This window comes from Eptesicus fuscus, chromosome 2, assembly GCF_027574615.1.
Source record: "Eptesicus fuscus isolate TK198812 chromosome 2, DD_ASM_mEF_20220401, whole genome shotgun sequence".
NCBI classification, from domain to species: Eukaryota; Metazoa; Chordata; class Mammalia; order Chiroptera; family Vespertilionidae; genus Eptesicus; species Eptesicus fuscus.
The window spans coordinates 87,751,616-87,773,531 of NC_072474.1; the positions used below are offsets into that span (position 1 = coordinate 87,751,616).

Genomic DNA, 21,916 nt, shown 5'->3' on the forward strand with positions numbered 1-21,916 from the left:
GAATTAATCGACATCTTCAGAACATTTCACCCCAAAGCCACAGAATATACATTCTTCTCAAGTGCACATGGGTCATTTTCAAAGATAGACCATATGTTAGGACATAGGCAAAGTCTCTCCAAATTCAAGAAGATAGAAATCATATCAAGTATCTTCTCAGATCACAGTGGCATAAAACTGGAAATCAACTACAATAAAAACAACCCAAAGAAATCAAACACTTGGAGACTAAACAGCATGTTATTAAACCATGACTGGGTTACCAAAGACATCAAGGAAGAAATAAAAAACATCATGGCAACAAACGACAATGAAAACACAACAATCCAAAATCTATGGGACACAATGAAAGCAGTCCTGAGAGGGAAGTTCATAGCTCTACAAGCCTACTTCAAAAAACAAGAAACAATGGTAATAAATTACCTAACCCAACAACTCAAAGAGTTAGAGAGAGAGCAACAAGATAAGCCCAGTGTAAGCAGAAGGAAAGAAATAATAAAGATCAGAGCGGAGATAAACGACATAGAGACCAAAGAAACAATACAAAAGATCAACAACACCAAGAGCTGGTTCTTTGAAAGGATAAACAAGATTGATGGACCTCTAGCCAGGCTCACCAAGAAGCAAAGAGAGAGGACCCAAATAAACAAAATCAGAAATGAAAGAGGTGAAATAACAACAGACCCCGACGAAATACAAAGGATTGTTACAAAATACTACGAACAACTCTATTCCAACAAACTGGACAACCTAGAGGAAATCGACATATTCCTAGAAAAATACAACCTTCCAAAACTCAATCAGGAAGATTCTAAACAGCTCAACATGCCAGTAACTATGGAAGAAATTGAAGCAGTCATCAAAAAGCTTCCGGCAAACAAAAGCCCGGGGCCAGATGGCTTCACAGGAGAGTTTTATCAAACTTTCAAGGAAGAACTAAAACCTATCCTCCTCAGACTATTCCAAAAAATTCAAGAGGAAGGAACACTTCCAGGCTCCTTCTATGAAGCCAGCATCACCCTAATACCAAAACCAGATAAAGACAACTCAATGAAAGAGAATTACAGGCCAATATCCCTCATGAACATTGATGCCAAAATCCTCAACAAAATTCTAGCAAATCGGCTCCAGCAGTACATCAGAAAGATCATACACCATGACCAAGTAGGATTTATTCCAGGAATGCAAGGATGGTACAATATCCGCAAATCAATAAACGTGATACATCACATAAACAAATTGAGAGATAAAAATCACATAGTCATATCAATAGATGCAGAAAAAGCATTTGACAAAATCCAACACCCTTTCTTGATAAAAACTCTCAACAAGGTGGGAATAGAAGGCTCATACCTCAACATAATAAAAGCTATTTATGATAAACCCACAGCAAACATCATACTCAATGGGCAAAAACTAAAACCATTTCCCCTAAGAACAGGAACAAGACAGGGATGCCCACTCTCACCACTTCTATTTGACATAGTACTGGAAGTATTAGCTATCGCAATTAGGCAAGAAGAAGAAATAAGAGGCATCCAAATTGGAAAAGAAGAAGTGAAGCTGTCCTTATTTGCAGATGACATGATATTGTACATAAAAAACCCAAAAGATTCCATCAAAAAACTAATAGACTTAATAAATGAATTCGGCAATGTAGCGGGATACAAAATTAACGCCAAGAAATCTATGGCTTTTCTATACACCAATAATGAACTTACAGAAAGAGAGACTAAAAAAGCAATCCCATTTACCATCGCACCAAAAAAATTAAGATACCTAGGAATAAACTTAACTAAGGAGGTAAAAGACCTATACGCAGAAAACTACAGGACACTGAAAAAAGAGATAGAGGAAGACGTAAACAGATGGAAGAACATACCATGTTCCTGGATTGGTAGAATCAACATCATTAAAATGTCCATACTACCCAAAGCAATCTACAGATTCAATGCACTCCCCATCAAAATACCAACAGCATATTTCACAGACCTAGAAAGAACTCTCCAAAAATTCATCTGGAATAAAAAAAGACCCCGACTAGCCTCAGCAATCCTCAGAAAGAAGAATAAAGTAGGTGGGATCTCAATACCAGATTTCAAGCTGTATTACAAAGCCACTGTTCTCAAAACAGCCTGGTACTGGCACAAGAACAGACATATTGATCAATGGAACAGAATAGAGAACCCAGATATCGACCCAAACCACTATGCTCAATTAATATTTGACAAAGGAGGCATGAACATACAATGGAGTCAAGACAGTCTCTTCAATAAATGGTGTTGGGAAAACTGGACAGATACATGCAAAAAAATGAAACTAGATCACCAACTTACACCATACACAAAAATAAACTCAAAATGGATACAGGACTTAAACATAAGACGGGAAACCATAAAAATACTAGAGGAATCCACAGGCAACAAAATCTCAGACATATGCCACAAGAACTTCTTCACTGACACTGCCCCTAGGGCAATGGAAGCTAAAGAGAAAATTAACAAATGGGACTACAACAAAATAAAAAGCTTTTTTACAGCAAAAGAAACCATCAACAAAACAACAAGAAAGCCCACTGCATGGGAAAACATATTTGCAAATGCTATCACTGATAAAGGTTTAATCTCCAACATCTACAGGCAGCTTATGCAACTCAATAAGAGGAAGATAAATGATCCAATAAAAAAATGGGCAACGGACCTAAACAGAATATTTTCAAAAGAAGACAGAAGGAAGGCCAAGAGACACATGAAAACATGTTCAAAGTCACTTATTATCCGAGAGATGCAAATCAAAACAACAATGAGGTACCATCTCACACCTGTCAGAATGGCTATCATCAACAAATCAACAAACAACAAGTGTTGGCGAGGACGCGGAGAAAAAGGAACCCTCGTGCACTGCTGGTGGGAATGCAGACTGGTGCAGCCACTGTGGAGAACAGTATGGAGTTTCCTCAAAAAACTGAAAATGGAACTCCCATTTGACCCAGTAATCCCACTCCTGGGAATATATCCGAAGAAACTAGAAAAACCAATCAGAAAGGATATATGCACCCCTATGTTCATAGCAGCACAATTTACAATAGCTAAGATTTGGAAACAGCCTAGGTGCCCGTCAGCAGATGAGTGGATCGGAAAACTGTGGTACATCTACACAATGGAATACTATGCTGCCATAAAAAAGAAGGAATTCTCATCATTTGCAGCAACCTGGATGGAATTGGAGAACATTATGCTAAGTGAAATAAGCCAGTCAATGAAAGAAAAATACCACATGATCTCACTCATTTAGGGATAGTAAAGAACATTATAAAGTGGTGAACAAAAAGATAGATACAGAGACAGTAAAGCATCAAACAGACTTTCAAAGTACAGGGGGAAAGTTTGGGAAAGGTGGGGGAGTTATGAAATCAAACGAAGGACTTGTATGCATGCATATAAGCATAAACAATGGACGCAAAACTCTGGGGGGGGAGGGCATGTGTGGGTGTGGGGTGGGGGGGGTAATAGTAAGATATGTACACATATAATACCTCAATAAAAATATTAAAAAAAAAAAAAAAAGAAATCTGTCCATAAACATTAAAGACCACGAAAAGTGTTATTCCTGCTATGCACTTGGAGACAGGAACACTTCAGGTAAGTTTCAATACATAGAATGTATTTTCTGGTAGTAGTTCCTGAGGTCTTAATATTTTGTTTTCTAGGAAAGTAACCACCCTTCTTATTCTTCCAAAACACTTATAGATAAAATAGACAGAAAACATGGTCAGGGTGAGATTCAACAGAAAGAGACAATCTACCACTTATTGTGGTAGGATATGTATATTTTCAAAAAGGTTTGTAACTAATTATAATTTCCTTAATAAGCTGGAAAGTGCTAAATTTCAAGACGATGATTATTATAACTCATTCAGGTTTTTCACAAAGATTCTTTTAGTTGTTTCCAAATAGTTTGTGGAAAACCCACCCTTTGGGGATTAAACATTTGGAAAAAAAAAAGTGTTTCCTTTACTTAAGTTATAAAATATTCCCCTTTTTATTTGGTAATAAGCTTCTATGATATGTCAATAAATTACAATCCGTAGCTCTGCATGGACACACATTTCTTTGCATTCTAACACACCAGGAGCAGATTTCCAGAGCAGGCCTATTCTTCTCTTTAACATTCTACCCTTCAGCTACCATCCAGTTTAGCTAAATGAAGTTGGAAGGGGAGGGAAAGCCATCAGTGATCTCACTTCTCAGTTTCAATAATTTGAAACTATGACTCATCAGAGAATGACTGATACTCTGCTTATCAGCACACAGTTAAGTTATCTATTAATTACTATGAAACCAAGACTAGCAGCCAGTGAAATGAAGAGCCACCTGGCCAGGCCAAATATACTGTGACCAGAAGAAAGAGATTTCAAGTTTGCAGAAATGAGAAACAACAGAAGTCTCCTGGAGGATGATCAGAATCTTGATTTTTCAAAGATGATGGCCAAAAATGAAGGCATTTTTTTATTTGGCCTTACATCTAAATTACTAGTTAGAACCTTAAAAATGTCAGCTTTCCTAATAGTTCTGCAGGCATTGCTTCTCCTCTTCAAGTGTCTCTTAATGGTTCAAGCTCAGTGTTTGTAGAGACTTTGATCATTCACGAGTCCTGCTAAACAAGGTAATGTCATCCTCATATCCCGAGGTTGAACATTCTATATTCTCTAGTAAGACATACTTGTCTTCATTGCCATTCAGAGAGAGGGCTTCTTTCTGAGTGGTGGATGTCAGGTCACTCCAGGTGATGTCCATGTTTTTAAAAGCATGTAGAAGGAAGATGCCATTGATAATGGTGAAGAACCCACTCAGGGTCCCGATGATATCTCCAGCTTTCATGCCATACCATTCTTGGAACAAGATGGCGGAGCACGTCACTACCATGGACGTAAAGAACACATAGTAAATGGGAGTCACAAGAGATGTGTTAAAGGTGTCTAGGGCCTTGTTGAGATAGTTAATCTGTGTCGTCACTGAAAGCACAAGTACAGCCAGCAAAACAAAGACCAGGGGATTCTTGTAAACTGGCTTCCATTCCAATAGTTCTTTAATGGCAATTCCCAGGCCCTTCACAGAAGAAACTGAAAATGCTCCGATCAACGAGCAGATTGAAATGTAGACTAAGATGTTGGTCTGTCCTTTCTTGGGAGCCACGATCAAAATCAGCACCAAGGCGATCATGATAATGATCACAGCAAAGGAAATGAATCCTGTTAGGAAGAGAAAAGAATTAGACTTCAGAAAATGCTCAGAAGATCATGTCTTTGTGAAATATTATTAGTCAGGAGTTTAGGAGCACAGGTGTTTTAGAAAGAGAAGTGAGATTAAATGAAAAAACAACAACACTTGACTGCATAGCTCTTTATATTTTACAGTGGACTTTCCCAAACATGTCATTTGAATCTCACAGAAAATACTGTAAGGCATGGAAGATATTGTCTGATTGACTTTATTTTTAGAGGAGTGGCCAAATTTGGGTTGGAGCATAAGTCTTTAGCCTCTCCTCTCCCCATGTCTTCGTTTCATTGTGCAGAGGGAAAGCATGGACACAAAAGTTAAGTTGTGTCACCTTTTCAGAAGACTTGTGATACTCAGTGAAACTTAACTGTGTCTCTCAATGCACGACTTGGATTGTAGGAAGCCTATTACAATATTATTACAAATTTATTTGATGAAGAGAGAAAGTGGAGCAGAATTTGAGTGTTTCTTTTGGTTGAAGCACAGACCTGGGTCTCTCAATTTCATTTCCATTTCATGCAAAGAAGCGACTTCCTCTTCTTGTGGGGCATGGATAACCATCACAGTTGACCCCAATATACTTAATATGCAGCCTATTTTCCCATGAATGTTCAAGTGCTCATTTAAAAAATAGGAAGATAATATTGCACTGTTGGGAGAAGAAAAATAAATCACTCTTATTCAATTATCTTTTGATTCCATAGCAGTTCAGAAGTCACACTGTGGCACAAGCCACTGTATCCCAATCAACTGATCTGAATGTGCTACGTGACACTGAAAACCCTGATTAGTTTTAAAACACAGAAATGATGGTCAATCATATCTGCTTAATTGCTTTTATATCCAAGAATTAAAACAGACATTCTATACCCCTCTAAACTTCCCATGACCTTCTAAAAAGGGCCCACTCAATTCATTTTCAATTTTTCCACCTTTTCCATCTTATTGGCATGATACACTTAGAATACACATGTTCATGAAAACTTCAAAGAAAGATATATGCTTAAAGATTTACTCTGCTCAGGACTAATATTTAGCTAGAACACTTAAGTACAATCATATGGGTTGTCAAAATATTGAAATATCTCCTTACCAGCTGCTCCTGCCCTGATACTTTCACCTACCCAATGCTCCCACTACTTTGGTTGCCATGGTTTCAGGTAGTTCCAGGTTAGCACCACCATGGACACCAGACGGTGCCATCCTGCTGCTTCACCAGTAGGTATGCTGTTGCTCCTGCACGCCAGCCTCCTTCCCCTGATGCCCTGGCATTCCCATCAGGATATTACCAGTACCCATTTGCACACAAGACTGGTCAATTATCAGGTGTTTTCTAAGAGTCGCCCTGCTGTGGTCACTTGTGAGGTCTTCAGCCTCAGCAAAAACATAGCTGTCATTCATGGTATAGACAGTGTTCTAGTGCTTTATGTGTACTGACTCACTGAATTCTCAAAACAATCCCACAAAGAAGGTGGAAAGAAGTGAGTAGGCCTAGTCATAACCTTTCTACCAGAGGTTGATAATGAATGGAGATAAAAGGAAAAGAAAAAGAAAAAAAACAATTTTGTTGCTTAGCTACAAAATAAGAGTTCATGGGCTCATTGAACACATTCATTTGGGATCATAAGAAAGACTAACTCAGAAGGATTAGATCCCCATTCTATGAACGGGAAATTTTTCCTGTTCCCAGCACTAAAAGAAACAAAGAGACCTCCAAACAGAAGTATCCAGTAGTAGATGCAAGACTTTTAGCGAGAGTTGAAATTTAACCCAAACACTATGCTTCTGAAAAGTCATCTAATAGCAATGGTCATTAACCACTATGACAACAGAGAGGATTAAAAGGGCTGTGGCAATTTGTTCAGGTGAGAGAGAAAAAAAAAAATCTGCTTCGTTGAATCGTCACCAACATAACACACAATTACTTTGTTAGCAGCAAACCAAGCTCACTCTCATAGGTTTTCTAAAACACAATAAGGCAATCTATTTCCTATTTCTCCTACACTTTATTGTGTAGTCTTCTCAAATTACTTTTGTGATTTCTAGATTTTGTTTTGCGACATGCTTAGCAATATAGTTCTTGTGGGTTAAGCTTAGCATGGTTTTAAAATCCCTACAGAAGCCAGGCTCTTCGTGGCTCACGTACCTGATGAGAACACTCAGCGCGCCCAGTGGCGTGACCAGCGTGGCAGGTGCAAAAGCGTAAGCTGCAAAGTTTGCAGCCTCTCCTGCTCCCACTGGAAAGCAAGCAGCAGAATTAATATAAAAGACGGACTTACTTGTCAGGAGAGAAAAACAAATGACAGATGCAAAGCTGTGGACTATGATCCCAAAGACACTCATAAGTTGAACAAAAAGGAATCATGAACTCTTTTTAGGGAGGGAGGGGGAAGATTGGTAGTAGGGATGCAGATAAACCATAATTACCTGGTCATACAAGCTCAACTAACACAAAAGGTGGTGATGGATACACATTTTAAATGACTTTCAATAAAGGTTTTAGTTATTTCAGTACCAGAAACATACATGGTCACTGATGAAATCTAGTAGAGGTGGCTTTGGAGTAAGCAGAGAATGATTCTGTTTGCTCAAGAATACTTACTGTTATGTAAATCAACAATAAAACAACTCCTAAAATTGGAATGCCCAGTAGAGATCTACTGCCTAGGCAGGGGACAGCCAGACATGCCCACCACAGGCCCATGTAGCCAGGCTTCTCTGAATTGCAGATGACCTACAAGAATGTAACACTATCTTAGTAGCTCAGGGAGATCCAAGCACCCATTTTAAAGTCATAATAATGTGCTCCAGCAATCCCTTTCTTAGCTGAGGAACTCTAAACTTCCACGAGCTACTGTGATGCAAATCGCTTCTAGAGTGAGAGAAAACTCCTTTAAGAGCTGGGTCCTCTATTTGGGGCCAAATTATTCTCATGGGTCACAATTGAACACCTGAACACTTGCCCGCGGAATGTAGTATTTCACGCTGGCCAGCTATGCAAAATAAACTTATTGTAGAGAAAGTTCTGGAACAGATGAAAGACACCAGCATACTTTTTTCTTTTCTCCTCTGGCTGCTATGCTCCAGCCCCGCGCCCCCAGCCAAATGTACAGGAGTACTTAGCTTTAGGAAAACATCATAAGACAAACAGAAATAATTAGGAGACTCCTCTCATAAGAAGAGCAATGGCAGTTTTCTTAGAATCTTAAGCTTTCTTGAATACTTTATATTTTTATCTTTATAGATGACTTTTCAAGAAGATAAAGGGCTGTACGAACTTATTTTTATTCATCATCTTTTTAGATTCTGCCATTTGTTAAAAGTATTCCAATTCTTTCTTATAACAGGATCTCACAGATACTGCCATAGTACAGGAGAATAAATGGAAGTTTTAAGGTTCCTGGCTACAGATGTAGATGACTAGCAACTGGTGTGAAACTACAATGTATGAGGCCCTTTCTTTGGAAGTCTTAGGTTTGGGGTTTAAGGAAGCTCAGAGGCATTAGGAGGGAGGTAGAAATCTGCAGAGGGGCCCGAGGGGGGTAAATGCCTTCTATTTGGACATCACCTTGGCGTTTAGAAAGAGCTTGCAGATGCTACAGAGCCCCATCTAATCCTCAGAGCATGTTTAGGAGGGAGGGGAGTGCCGACAACCTCCATCTCTCTCTCTCAGTGATTTTCAACCTTTTTCATCTCACGGCACACATAAACTAATTGCTAAAATTCTTCAGTACACCAAAACATATATATATTTTTGCCCATCTGACAGTGAAAATAGGTATAATTTTGATTCATTCACACCAAATGGCTATTGTTGTATTGGCTGTTGTCATTTTTTAAATTTATTTGACAATCTAAGGGAAAGGAGGTCAGCACCCCTGACTAAATAGTCAGGTACTGCATGTTTTAAACATTGTTGTGGCACACCGGGTGAAAATCGCTGCTCTATTTGTTTAGTTGCTAAGCAGCCAGAGGGGACTTGAATTTATCCATGTTTTGGTCCTGGCCAGGAAAATGTACCCATTCCTTAGAAAACGTGCAGCTAGAATAGTCTCAAATTTTAATTCAGCGCTGGGAAAAGGTGGGGGAAAGCATTTTCTTCAATTATTATGGAGAACAGAATAAGAGAAAGAGAAGTCCATGATAAAATATAATACTTTACATGTTAACTTTTCCCTTTGCATTCCAAGACAGTATTGAGAACATGGGGGTGGGGAAGAAGGGTAAAAATAAATTCTAAACAAATATGACTTATTTAATATATAAGACAATATGTTATACTTGCTAGACTTAAATGCCATCCTTACCAGGCAGTTAAATCAATCAATTTTAAATAATTCCATGTAATCTATTTATCATTTTGCAAGCAAACACTATTCTCAGCATTAAGGACTTACTTGAGAGTAATCCTGCCCACCAGAGCCATTCCTTGAGGTAAGAATGTCCACCTTGACCTAGGAAAATAATAAAAATGAAAAGTAAGTTCTTTAAAACAATATTTTAAAAATATATTTAAAAAATATTTTTATTGATTTCAGAAAGGGAGAGGGAGAGATAGAAACATCAATGATGAGAGAGAATCATTGTTCAGCACAATCCTTTTTGGGGATCGAGCCTGCATGTGCCCTGACTAGGAATCAAACCATGACCTCCTGGTTCATAGGTCAATGTTCAACCACTGAGCCACATTGACTGAGCAAAATTAAGTTCTAACGTGAAGGAAGGTTTGGAGAATTGACTTCTAGGTACTGGAATATGGGTGGAAAAGGCAAGATTAAGGCCATGGCAGTATACTTAAGTCTTTTAGCCTAGTTATGTGGCCATTTCCAAAGATTCTCTAACACTTTCTATTATATTTTGAAATATTTTACCCAAGTCATTTTCTTTCTAGTTCAGTTGTTTAGTTAAAGGTGTTGCCATATAGATTTATTTTTTCAATACAGATCATCTCTTCCTTTATATAGAATAGTTTCTTCCTTTATCTCTATGCTTAGAAAGGCCTTCTTTTAGGTTGTTTTTTTTTTTAATTTAACTCTAAACTATGTATTATTTATTTTGATGAATGGTATAGAGTAGAACTTTTATATTTTCCTCCTCTAATTTTTGCCAATTGTCTCAATACTTTTGATTGAATAATACATCCTTTCTCTAGTGGCTCAAAATGCCACTTTAAAAAAATCATACATTAAATTGTTGTATGTACTTGGGTCCCCTTAGACATTTTTAATTATCTTTTATTGTTTTGTCTTTTTAAGTTAATATCGCACTATCACATATTCTATTTTCTGGTGGTGTAAATCTCCCCCCAATAGTACGCTTTTATAAACTTGTTTGCACAATTTATAGTTATTTATTTTTCCATATGAACCTTAGAATAATATTTAGCTCTGTTATAATATTATTCTTGATAAGAATGAATACAAAATTCATGGTTAATGAAGGATAGTCAAGCAGAACTATTTAGCATGTGAAATGTCAGTATTATTAGCAACCTAATTCTATGGCTATCCATTTGATATAACAAATATTTATTGGGTGGCAAACACTATGCTAGGGATGGCTCCTGTTCTTGTGAATCTACTATTAATAAATAAATAAACCCATTGACAACAAGTAAATAAACAATAAACGTACAAGGACAAGTTATTCTAGGTACAATGAAGGAGACCATTAGTGCAAGGACAGGGCAGGCTGGTGTGGGAGACTTGCCCAGAGAGAGTGGTCAAGGAAGGCCCTTCTGGGGTGATGGTATTTAAGCTGAGATTTCAAGGAGGAGTCAGTCAAATGAGGGGCAGGGAGAAAAGAGTTCCAGGCTGAGGGGAAAGACTTGAGGTGGGAAAGAACTTGGTATATTCCAAGAGAAAAGTAGGTGACTGGGAGAATAGCAGAAGGTGAAGCTGGGGAGGTAGCAAGGGCCAATTCATGCAGGAAGTCAGAGTCTGTGGGAAGATGTTAGATTTTATCCCAAGCGCTGGATCTGACTTTGACTCCTGAAACTGCAGAATAAAGCTATGAAAAGAAGAACTGTAGTACACTCCAAACCTCTAGAAACAAGAATTTCAGACTTTCCCTAAAGGAGACACAGCTGGTTCAATCCTGGAAACGGCTGAGAAAAGAACTGCAACCAATGGAGATAGAAGCTATAATAAGTAGACAGTAGTATGATGATGTTACAGTAGGGTTATTTCTGCAGTTAGCAACTTGAATTCGTTAGTTGCATCCGTTTCTTACCAGCTCTAGTAACGCCCTTGTTGGCCAGTTGCAAAAGGCCCTTCTTTTTCAGTATGAAGCTGGAGCCAATAAAAATACTGGAACTTACTGCCAGGACCAGGCCCACATAAAGACTGTATTTGTTTTCTACATTTGCAGAAATGCTCAAGTTGGTTAGGCTGGAATTCAGGTCCCTGTAGAGGACAGGAGAAGCCAGCAGCTGTGACACGTTTGTGATCTCACACCAAGCCTGGGAGGAGTTTGGACAGACCAAAGACAGCACGTAGCCTGGAAAAAAGAAAAGAAGAAAATGTCAACAAACAAGAGGGAGATGCATTCGTGTGTACTCCGCTTCTGCAGGAAAGAGAAACTTGAGTGGACAGCACTGAAACTCCATTTTCTATTGCATGAAGGGAAGTGCCCAGAAGGTGGTCCTCAGGCCCGTGCACATGCTTGATTTGGCGGACATCGGTTCTTAAAAAATATATAAATTTGTTTAGTTTTTATCATTTAAATATGAGAGATTGTGCATCAAAGTCTGGATTCCTCTTATAAATTGGAAACTTTTGGCAATAGTTGGTTCTTTGTTCTAGAAAAACAGTAACCTGCTCCAGAAATTCATCACAGTTTCCCCCTCCCACCCCCCCGCCCCTCCACATCCACTTCTCTCCTTCTCAGTGTCAGTCTGTCTCCTGGAAAGCAGTGTCTGTGACACCTGAATGTAGGGAAAGGGAACAGCAACCCATTGGTCCAGAAATCACCACCTTACAAGTATTTAACGCGTTTGGTGGGGTATGAATTGTGCACTTCAAAAAATGTGTTTAAAAATGGGTTCCATTTTCTGTACCACATTCCCTGAAGGGAATGATTTTTCAGGCCCACTAACCCACCTTCCCCTAAATAAAATAGAATCTAAGAGACAAATGATTTCATCATCTTTAGGCTTTACTTTAGAACTAGAGGCCTGGTGCAAAAAATTCATGCACGGGGGCAGGGAAATGTGTCCCTCAGCCCGGCCTGTGCCTCTTGCAATCCAGGACCCCTCAGGGGATGTCTTACTGCCGGTTTAGGCCCGATCCACAGGGATCAGACCTAAATTGGTAGTCGGACATCCCTCTTGCAATCCAGGACCGCTCGTCCTAACCGCTCACCTGCCTGCCTGCTCAGTGCACATCATAGCAACCAGTCTTTCTGGTCGTTTCGCCTTAACGGTTGCATAGGCTTTTATATATATAGATGGGATTCGAATAACCATGTAAAGTTACTGAACACAACCCATTATTATTGAAAGAAGTTTTTAGGGGTAAAATAGTCAAGTTTAGGGAGTCTTAGGAATTAGGGGGTCCATGGGGGAGGGAGGCACAAAAGGTTGGGAACTTGAAGCTGTCAAAAGGCATAAATTCACAAAGAACATAAGGCACCACAGAATAAGGGGAGAGGAAGACACCCATTCACAGAAGATAAGGGGAAAGCCACAGGGAGTGGAGAAACAAAAGGGAGAAAGAGGAAAACAGATTTTCACAAGGTATAGAGAATTCTTCCACTGAAGCGGGGAGAGAAAAAGAGGGTCCCCAAATAGGGTTTGAGCTTGGAAGCTGCTATAATGACCAATAAGAAGGGAGCATCAAAAGACAAAGAACTGCAGCTTTTATAAGCCTTAGGAAATAGGGCTTAGTGGACTACCCCTATTAGGACCCCCTTTCCACATGGGAGTCTGTACTTGTTCCCAATAAATTTTCACCTTTTCATATACCATCTTTTGTCCATGGTTTCATTCTTCGAATCTACCTGGACAAGAACCCAGGAAAGAAATCACCTTTGCATGCCGCTCAGAAAAAAACTATATGTTTCAGTTTGGCTTCCATTAAGGCTAAACACTAAAACAATAAATGAAAACATTTTACACTATATTGCAAACTTTTTGTAATCTGTTCTCCACTTGAAAAGCTGTCAACAGGTGACATCGTGATTCGATTTTTTTACTGTCTCCTCAACTTTTTTTTCATTATAAAGTCATATTTTCTCATTTTGAATTACCCTAAATAAAAAGGGCAAAGAAAAATTAATCAAGTAACAATTTTAGAATTGAATTAAAAAATCAGTTTTATGTCTCAAAAATCTTATGAATGCATAACAAACTAAAACAAAACAACAAAATCAGTTTGATCAAACGATGTCTTACCAACAAAACTTTAATAATTGGATAGATGCCTCCCTGTCAAACATTATGAAGACATCTGAATTTTATCACATATAAAGTTATGAAGCAACCAAAAAGTCCAGGTCTAGAAAAAGGTAAAAAATGTGATTTAAGCTTTCCATGATAATTATGTCATTTATTTCTGCAACTTGAAGATGAATCAACTTTGATTCAGAGATAGAGTATAAATTCTGAGACAAAACTTATATTCTGAGGAAAATTGTATTACTTCAAGGATATTCTATATCATTGACAAATTTTCAGTCAGGTTGTCTTACTAAGAACTGCAGTAAATTTTCAGACAAACTAGACCTGTTCTGGGCACTGTTCATTTCCTTTAAACCCCAAGAATGGAAAGTAATTTTTAATAGTAAGAATTTCAATTGGTTTAATTCATGAGAAAACATGTAATTGACTTTCTAGTAGATTCCATGGCTACATTACTGTCACTCACTGTGTAGAAACATAACCATTCCAAAACTTCATCTCTGAAAACAGTGTGGGTGGACCTCATTCCAGTGAAACAATATTCTTTTTAAGCTGTTGACACAGCAAAATGTTTCCGACATTTTAGGGGGTGTGGGGGCAGAGGGTGATAAGGGAGAGCAAATAATGTTTGTTGCATTTTGTAAGTTCTCATTGTAAGTGGCAGGCATTAATGCTGCATGTTTTATGGCAGGCCAAATAATAAAAACCTTGTCTAGTTACTGACCTTAGAACTTAACTTATTGTATGTTTTGGGTGTCTGTTAAGGAGATAGGCTGCAGCAGATGTGCTGAAGGAGGGAGTGAGGGAGTGGATGGTGAGTTGGTGGGTGTGGAGTGGAGAGCAGCAGGGGAGAGAAGGGTGAAACAGGATGTGTGGGCAGGAACTTTGGGAGTGTTCCTCCAGAGGAATCACAAAAATCTCCAAATCAGAGTTGGCTTTTTAAGATGTGTGTGAGCAAAGTAATTATACGGGGAATTTAATCCAAATTTTATTTGACACAGAAAGAGAAAATCTATTACATTCATTATTTTTCATTTTAATAGACATTGTCAATAGCCCTCTAAAGTGACTGTACCGACTTATACTCCTGCCAGCAGGGAGCATACACTAGTTCTTTGATGTTGTTATTACTTAGTTTTCTAAACATTAAGTAATTAGTATTTAGAAAATGTGTCAGTTATAAAGAAAAACAATTCAATAGACACTAGTGAATCAACCACCCAATTTAAGAAATAAAACAGTACCCCTCAGAGGTAATGACCATCCTGAATCTCCTTTGCTTAAAAAGTTTTCCCTATGAGATTATATCTTCAAAAAATAAATTTAGTTTTGCCTGTTGTTGCACATATAAAATATAATCATTCTGTATGTATTCTCTGGTAACTTGCTGTTTTTGAGATTTATTGATGTAGATGCATGTGGCTGTAGGGTTTGTTATTTCCCCACTGTTCTATAGGATCCCACTGCATGACTATCTCACAATTAATTTTTGTTTTATTGTTGGTGAACATCTGGGTAATTTGCACTGTTTTTGATTTTACAAACAGTACTGATAATTTCTCAACTATGTTGAAACATATGTACTTGATATATGACAATTGTTGATGCTACAAAAATAGCAGTTTCATATGGTTCAACTTGGTATATATCTTCTATATATCATATATATACTTACACACACACAATTTAATAATTTAAAAACAATATTACATTTCCTATAGGAACATATGCCTTTTCCCTTAAGCTCTATTACTATCTGTAATTATGGGCAAGTTGAGTAATCAATCACTCTTAGCTTCAGTTTCCTTATCTCTAAAATGAGGGCATTTGACTTGATTCTGAAGATGCCTTCTATAATTTGGTGGTTTGACCATAAGCTATCTTTGTTCCCAGAATAATTTATTGATGATCCTGGTAGCATAAATGTTGCCAAAGGACCAGCTCTAAACTCACAGTCACTTGTAGTTGGAAGGTATTTTAAAGAAACTGATGCCAGGATATTAAGTGACTTGCCAAAATCCTGTAACTGCCCAAACCAAGACCAACTAGCTATAACTAATGTTTCTAAAGTAAGAGAGAGAGAGAGAGAGAGAGAGAGAGAGAGAGAGAGAGAGAGAGAGAGAGATCAATGCAGCACCAACTTCGAGCCAGAGGGGGACAGAAGCTGTGCTGGGCTCATGTACTGCAGCTCTGGGTCCTGCTCCTCCTGGGCTTGGTGGGGTCAAGTGTGTGGCTGTGGCCCCAGAGGCTGCACTTCTGCAGTGAGATGGAGCTGAGTCACCTGGTCATGGGTGAGACATCGGACACGGTGTACCTGGGGGCAGTTCTCTGTTTTCCCTCAAGTAAACCTTGCCACTAGACCTCAAATCCTCCTGTGTGTGCATTCCTCAAATGCATTTTCTGTGATACCATGGAATGATCCTAGTTCCTCTGGCCATACCACAAGGAGACAAATCCAGATGGACATGTAGCCTGATGCAGAGACACCCAGCTGAATCCAGTCTACATTAGTCAACTATCAGCTTAACTACGGACACATAAGCAAGAATATACAGGGTGAGGCAAAGCAGATTTACTGTTGTGAGTATGGAAAATAGAGTTTGTTATTGTATTATTATTTATTAATTATTGTACTGTTTTCCATATGAACAACTGTAAGCCTACTTTTGCCTCACCCTGTATGATTGTTATTTTAGCCACTGAGTTTTGGGTTGTGTGTTATGTAGCAATAGCTGACTGACACACCTACCTATTCTGATTAGCAAAGTAAAGAATGAATGAAATTTCTTGGTGTCCCTAAATTTATTCCGCAGATAAGATTTTTATTGAGTGTCTATTATCTGTCAGGCATTTTCTAGAAGCTGGGGATACAACAGTGAACAAAAGAACATTCCTGCTCTCTTATAGTCATTCTATGAGGGGAAAATAAGATAGACAAATGAACTAATAACTACATAATATGTTGAGTGCCATGGAAAGCAGTAAAAGCAGCATAAAGAAATACTTTTTAAAAAACAACATTTAATGGAAAACCTCTCTGCTAAGTGTAAATGCAAAAATCTTGAGGGAGGAGTTTGCTTGATGGGTAGGAGGGACTGCAATCAGACAGGCTGGCTGGGCTGAGAGATTAGGTTGAAGGATAGCAGAGGACAAGATCAGGTGAAAGGAGCCTTTAAATAAGTAGGTCTTATGTTGTCATTTCTCCTTCCCAATTTCTATAATGGCTTCCCTCCTCATTCAGAAAAAATATCCAAAATCCCCCCCAGTTTACAAGGGTCTACAGAATCCTGCCTCCAGCTACCTCTTGCAATCTCATTCCCTACTATTTTTTTTTCTCTGTTCCTTTCTTAGGCTAAGTTCCTTCTCACTTTAAAACTTTTAAGTAACCCTTACTTAGCCTGAGTAGTGAAGTAGTAGCTGGCTGACGAGGGGCTACCTCCTTAGAGAGACCTTCTCGGACTTTCCAATCTAAAGGAACTTCTCAGTTAAGTTCCATCCTATCACCCTACTTAATCCTTCCAAACAAACTTCTTACAGTTCAATTATGGTTTTATATATAATAGTATTGTATATCCGTAAAGCTTTTTCATTAATTCATTCAACAAAATAGTTGTTGAACACCTACCACACAAACATATGTTAGGTATTCATTTATTCAACACTTAGGGAATTCTTACCGGCACTTCCTGTGTGCCGTGCCCTGTTCTAGGAACCTGTGAGATAGTGATCAACAAGGCAGGTAAACAGGTTTCTGTTCTCACAGAGCTGATGATTTTAATGAGAGAACAAAGAACAGGAGTAAGGGGAGCAGAATAGAATGAGTAATAATTTTGAGTAAATTCGGAAATCAAGTCATAGTAGACTATGTCAACTCTGATAGGATGGGGAAGAAGCCCATTATTTCAATTGACCAAAATAAAATTGAAAAGATACTATTGATTTTTTTTTTGAAGTTAAAAACCTGTATCTTCCCACCATCAGTGTGTTTGGAAGCCAAGAATTCCAATAATTAACTAACAGATTTCCTACATAAACTATTGTTTTCACTTTACAATCTGTATATTACTAAAGTCACTAAATTGTTAAGATAAAATTCCCATAAAGTTAATAAATGATTAATGAATGAAGATGCAGGAAAAGAACCTAGGGACTAATATTGCAATAAGTATGCATTTATATCAAGGTTTTTAAACCTTGATACAGTTCATATTAAATATTAAACTAAGCAATTAATAGCATATGGTTTTCTGAACAAACTTTAGTGGGAAATTTTTACTACCTTTAAGCACTTTTAAATTTCACCACTTAGAAAATCTGTGGAAGGCTGGGACAACAACTTGTGCAAAAAATTTAAACTTCTAGTAAAAATCGGAAGGAAGTCTGTTTTAGTTCAACATATAAGCCACTATATTTTACACCGAAAATACAGCGTGTCCTGATAATACAGGTTGTGTTCATTTGGTGGAATTTTGAAAAATGTTTAAGATATGGATGTTTTTAAAGAGTAAAATCTCAGAATCATTATACTGTATACCATTGAACCAAGAGGCCAGAGACTGGAGATGGGCTCCTACAGAAAAAATAAAGGCCCAAATAATTTCGTGCTTAGTTTGATCACTAATTATGAAACCTTATTCAATCCTCTGGGCCTTGGTTTCTGTATCTGAAAAAGGATATAATGGTTAACTAATAAAACTCACAGAATTTAACACGTGTGAGGGTAAACTGATATATTTTTATGTTAACCTGTTTTGAAAATTTAAGATTATATACATGGGGGAAAAAAAGATTATATACATGAAAATGGGACACACGCTAATCAGTACAAGAGAGATACAGCCAGTTCTTAAAGAAGTGCGCAGTTCCTGAATTTTCTCCTCTCAAAACCAGCAAGACAGGCTGCATCAGTTCTAAGTACCACCTGTCATTTGTCAGTCACTCTTCTGGTTGGCTGCACCCTGGGAAGGTGGCTCACTCAAAGGAAACTTTGAAAACCACTGGGCCCCTCTCCATCTCCAACCCTCCCTACCGCCAAACCAGGTCCGAATTCTCAGGAAGATGCCCCGTCTTCCTTACAGCCCAGGCTTGCTGACCTTGGTGTCCCCTAGCACCGTGGTCGGCAAACTGCGGCTCGCGAGCCACATGCGGCTCTTTGGCCCCTGGAGTGTGGCTCTTCCACAAAAATACCACGGCCTGGGCGAGTCCATTTTGAAGAAGTGGCGTTAGAAGTAGTTTAAGTTTAAAAAATTTGGCTCTCCAAAGAAATTTCAATCGTTGTACTTGTTGCTATTTGGCTCTGTTGACTAATGAGTTTGCTGACCACTGGCCTAGCACATAGTCTTCGTGCAGTTGGTGCTTCACAGGTGATGGGTGTATTTCTTACATTCTATTTTCATCATGTCATACTTTCATGTTAATAAAGCTCTACTGGAGTCAAATTAAAATCTGTAAGATAGGTGACATAATGTAAAAATCCTGAATTTAAAAAAATAACCTTCATACGTGTATAAATTTATTTTTTGAGATAATTTTGGATTAGAAGGCCCTTTAAAGCATCTATAGTGTTAAAAGTAAACACCACACTACGGGGTTAACTCTTTCTGCGTGGGAGTACAGCCGGAATGCTCTATCCTCAGGTCTCCTGATGGACTCCTTGTCATTTGGGACTCGGTGCATATGTTTCTTTCTCTAAGGAGTCTTCCCTGTGTACCCAGTCTGAACATCCCAAGTTTCTCATTACATTATCCGTGACACTCACCACGCTTGTCCTTTTTTAGTCGTTTGTTTCTTGCATAGTATCTGTCAATAGACAGTTAGCTGCATGGGAGCAGGGACCTGGCTCTAAAGTCTAGACCAGACTATCTTGCAAATTCCTCTGTACTAGCCCTAGGCAGATGCCTGGGACGTGGGACTTGTTCAAATTGAGACTTGACTCCATGTCAGGCTTCCTATGTAATCCCACCTGCTTCTAATCCTCACAACTGTACACTGTAGGAATTATTCCCAATTTTCAGACGAAGAAAGACTCAAGGATGCTTTAATCATAGCTGAGAAGACAGTCTGATGCTCAAGTCTAATCCCTTCCCACCACTACTGACAATGTGGATTCCGAACCTTTCCCACCAGTCTCCCACACACCGGTTACCACGGTTAACCACAGGCATTAAGCACTGAGCTTAAGTATTTTCTTCTCGGAACTAAATGTATTAGCGAAGCAGGAAAAACATCAGGAAGTTCAAACAAGCGGGTGTAACTCACACACCCTCCGCACAGATCCTTGGGTAAACACGGGTGGAAGGGTTAGTAGCAAATCTAACTTTCTGGTTTAGGCATTATTTTGACAAAGGTCACACAGTCTGACTATCTAGGAAATCTACATCCAGCTGCCTTGGTAACCGCTTCCAACATCTCAGCTTTTGAAGCGTTTGTGAGCGGTTCAGGCATTTTCTCTTTCTTGGTGTCCCTTTTCTCGCTCTCACCTTGGGTTTGACTTTTGACTAGTTCACTGCCTTAAAAACAAACAAACAAGCAAAACAACAACAACAACAACAAGCCTCTCCAAATCAAGGAATAAGCTGGAGGGACCCAGAGGAGAGAAAACCGGGGACGTTGCCAGCCACTTTGGGAAAGGTATACACCGTATTTTCCGGCGTATAAGACGACTGGGCGTATAAGATTTTCCTGGGTTAAAAAGTCGTCTTATACGCCGGAAAATACGGCATATGGGACTATATCGATGGGATTAGATATAATGGATTAGATATATTGGACTACGGAGTTCTGGTCAGGCCCCTCACTGTCCTCTCAGTCTATTTATAGTCTCATCAGATAAATGAAAAACTGCCTTTATGTGCAAACCGTCCTAATCTTCAGCTGATACACACTCTTCCTGTCGCACCCACACCCACCCACCCCCAATTTCCGTCCCGGTTCGGGGCTGTGACGTGCCTTTGTGACTGCAGAAAGCCTGCGGGTGTCGTAAATACCTGGGGGTCGTCGGGTAGGGGCTGAAGCCCCAGCCCAGCAAGCAGTGAGACCTACGCAAGACTGTGCCCCGTCCTCTTCTCCTCGCCTGTGGGGCTCTCGCTGAACGCAGCCAAGAAGTGACTGCACCACGAGTCAGACGGGAGCCTAGCGGGACAGGGGACTTCTCATCTCCAAGTGAGAGAGACGTGGGCGGCCCAGGCGGGTCCAGCGCGCTCCCCCGCGGTCCAGGGCGCCTTGCCCAGAGCGCAACACAGGACTCCGGTCCCCGGGGCACGCCCTCTGGCCGCTGTCGACAGAGGACTCTGGAAGTGAGTCAGAGTCTTTCTCCGATGAGACTTGGAAGTCTTCCCACAGCATCCTGAATCTCTCCGTCCCAAGACTCAGCCTCCTGTCCTGTACAGGGATCTCCCTTCCGGACCGGGGTGGGAGCCACGTCGGTCTGGTTCGACCGACTCGGGCTTTCCCACCGAGGCTGGCACGATGTAGGCACCAATAGGCAGCTGTGGCCCGGCTGGGCACTGGCTGAGCGACTGAACGAATACCTGCCCGATGAATGCATCAGGAGTCGGTGTGTCCCTTCCTCGCCTCTGCAAGGACCCGGGACAGCCCATTCGATCTCCTCGCCACCCAGATGCCAGGTCCCCCGGCTCGGCGCACACACTCACCTTCTCGGCAGGGCTCTCCGGGCGGCAGCCTCACCTCTCCCCCCATCGCCCCCCAGGCAGGGCTTCCCGGGCGCAGGCGCTCGCTCCTCACCCACCTGGGCTTCTCCTCCACCGCCTGGACCCCGGCTCCCGCAGAGCTGCGCGGGCTCCGACCCGAGTCCGCTGACCCCGCCCCCCTGGGAGGCCTCCGCCAATGGGGGCGGCTGGGTGGGGCCTGCGGGCGAGTCCCGCCCCCGACCTGCCAGGTTGGAGGGTGGTTCTCGGTGGGAAGGCGGCGGCGGCGGCGTCTCCCAGTCGCTGGTGTGACGCGCGGAATCGCTGACTGCGCCTCCGGTCGCCTGCCGGAGCGGGGCAGAGAGAAGCACAGGCACACCTCGCAGGGCGGAGGCGTCTCTCCCAGGGTGGAGGCCGCCGGGCCAACCCTGGGGAATTAGGGGGGTACCTGGACAGGCTGTGCCGGGGGCGGGGGGGGGCCCCCTTCTGGCTCGCCCGGGTGGAAATGCCTCCTGCTGCAGGATTCTGAGCGCTCTCCGTCCTACGCGAGCGGCTTTGCAGGGAAGTTGCTGGCCACTGGGATTCTGCCCTGA

The 21,916-nt window shown here is 40.4% G+C and overlaps 1 protein-coding gene across 1 annotated transcript; it reads right to left on the reverse strand.

Annotated features, from left to right (window-relative positions):
- Positions 1-3,571: 3,571 nt before the first annotated feature.
- Positions 3,572-21,515, reverse strand: NIPAL1 (NIPA like domain containing 1). The gene is made up of 6 exons (XM_008140285.3): positions 21,330-21,515; positions 11,511-11,777; positions 9,677-9,733; positions 7,426-7,516; positions 5,768-5,928; positions 3,572-5,251 (listed from the first exon to the last, which is right to left on the reverse strand). The coding sequence occupies exons 1-6, from the start codon at positions 21,373-21,375 to the stop codon at positions 4,641-4,643; spliced, it is 1,233 nt and encodes a 410-aa protein (XP_008138507.2). The 5' UTR covers positions 21,376-21,515; the 3' UTR covers positions 3,572-4,640.
- Positions 21,516-21,916: the final 401 nt, after the last annotated feature.

Coding starts and splice junctions, on each gene's coding strand:
- NIPAL1 (XM_008140285.3), bottom strand. CDS start 21,375: ATGGGGGGAGAGGTGAGGCTGCCGCCCGGAGAGCCCTGCCGAGAAG. Junction 9,734..11,510: donor CAAGGGCGTTACTAGAGCTG/GTAAGAAACGGA, acceptor TTATTTTCCTAG/GTCAAGGTGGACATTCTTAC. Junction 5,252..5,767: donor AATGAAATTGAGAGACCCAG/GTCTGTGCTTCA, acceptor TCTTCCTAACAG/GATTCATTTCCTTTGCTGTG.